Genomic DNA, 1,618 nt, shown 5'->3' on the forward strand with positions numbered 1-1,618 from the left:
AGGACCGGTTGGCGCCGGATTCTTAAGACTGTACCGTGCGACTACACAATGTACAGCATGGGACGGTTCCATGGGAAAAAGAAGTACAAAGTCAACTACTTGCCGTTACACTGTGCTGATAACGCGCTCGGTATTCACTCCTACATTGCAGAACTGGCGACTTTGATGAAAAAATCGAAACTCCCGACCACGTTCCATGACATGCGTCAGAAATGGCTGCAATTTGCCAAAAACAAATCTCACGCTATTACGAGCGATCTCCAGCGACATACGACCTGTATGGAAGTGTCACGACATGTGTTGGAGTACCAAGTCCGGGATCTCAAGCGACGACTCGAAACGGCTGAAGCGACCCTCGAAGCACAGGTTTCGAAGCAACGTCGCCTTGCCGCGAAGGTGTACGATGAATTTCCAGCACGCCCACACGACTAATTGATTGAATACATGCTCTCTGTCTTATAACATTGTTGAAGAATATTTCGTCATTTAATTCATGTAGTCCTTTCTCTAATTTGATCAAGTGTGCATTTTCCAATTTGAAATGAAGCATCCCAAGCGAAAGGCAGACGACACTGACCACAGCGCGGGAACTCCAGAACCTAAGCGTCGCGTCAGCATCCTTGGGCGCATGTAAAGCTCTCCGATAGCGCCGCTTGGAGCTATGATCGACTTGCTTGATGAGGCCGAAGCGTTCTTAGACCGAGTTGACCGACCTGCACTAGCGCGGCTCAGTAGTTTTTACTGATCGACGTGTTGCTGGGTCTTCTGTACTTACAGTGTTCTTTGTTGCTGCGGATGACGTTGCGTCCATTGAGGACCTCCAATCGTGCACTTGTCATGCGACTGGCGAGGCAAAACGCTCCAACATGCTCTTACTCTACAGTGCTGTTGTGTGCGATGTTCTTCTCGACCACGATTTCATCCCTGGTCGTTTTGCTACATCCACTCGCACTTCAAAGCACAAACGCGATAATGGGAATGGACCATTTACATGGTACTCAAATGTGAAGTCATGGGCGTTTGCTCCATAATTGAATCAAAGTTGTCCTAGCTCATTGCAATTATCACGATGTTTAACCTTCTAATATAAGCGTTTCGTTGTCATAAGCTCGTGGTTCATTCCAAAGTACAATTTTCCAAAGAACATGGTCGCGGTGTTTGATACTTCTAATGGTCAGGCAGCAGCACAATTTCAGCCAATATCATTCTATGGGGTGTATCAATCGCTTGCCATTCGGTGATAAATCGCGATGTCCGGGTTCTATATAGATTAGATTGTTATCACTTGTGTACATTGTGTTCAAATACGGATGTTATGATAGCGCTCGATGTACCATGGTTCGTCGTGGTAGTGGTCGTCGTATTTAGCTTTGATTCTAACTTTCACGTGTTAGACAGATATCATTGTATCCTGGGATGGATATAACTGTGGCCGATCAATACAATATATACACTACGTAGGTTCAATACAATTCCGCCCACAACACCACTCCTACAGCGTGTAATTTGTCTAGATGTCTCGTTCCTAATGATGATAGACAGATATAATTGTGCACACCATTAGTTGAGCTGCAATACCGTATTTTGGTATAGCTAGTCGAGTATCGGTCGTTGAGGC

At 45.7% G+C, this 1,618-nt stretch overlaps 1 protein-coding gene across 1 annotated transcript; it reads left to right on the forward strand.

Moving 5' to 3' along the window:
• Positions 1-57: 57 nt before the first annotated feature.
• Positions 58-432, forward strand: H257_15021 (hypothetical protein; the record flags this gene model as incomplete). Its single annotated transcript, XM_009842992.1, has 1 exon — positions 58-432. One exon carries the CDS (start codon positions 58-60, stop codon positions 430-432), a length of 375 nt encoding a protein of 124 aa, XP_009841294.1.
• Between the last annotated feature and the right edge of the window lie 1,186 nt (positions 433-1,618).

Source organism: Aphanomyces astaci, assembly GCF_000520075.1.
Source record: "Aphanomyces astaci strain APO3 unplaced genomic scaffold supercont1.65, whole genome shotgun sequence".
NCBI lineage: Eukaryota > Oomycota > Saprolegniomycetes > Saprolegniales > Verrucalvaceae > Aphanomyces > Aphanomyces astaci.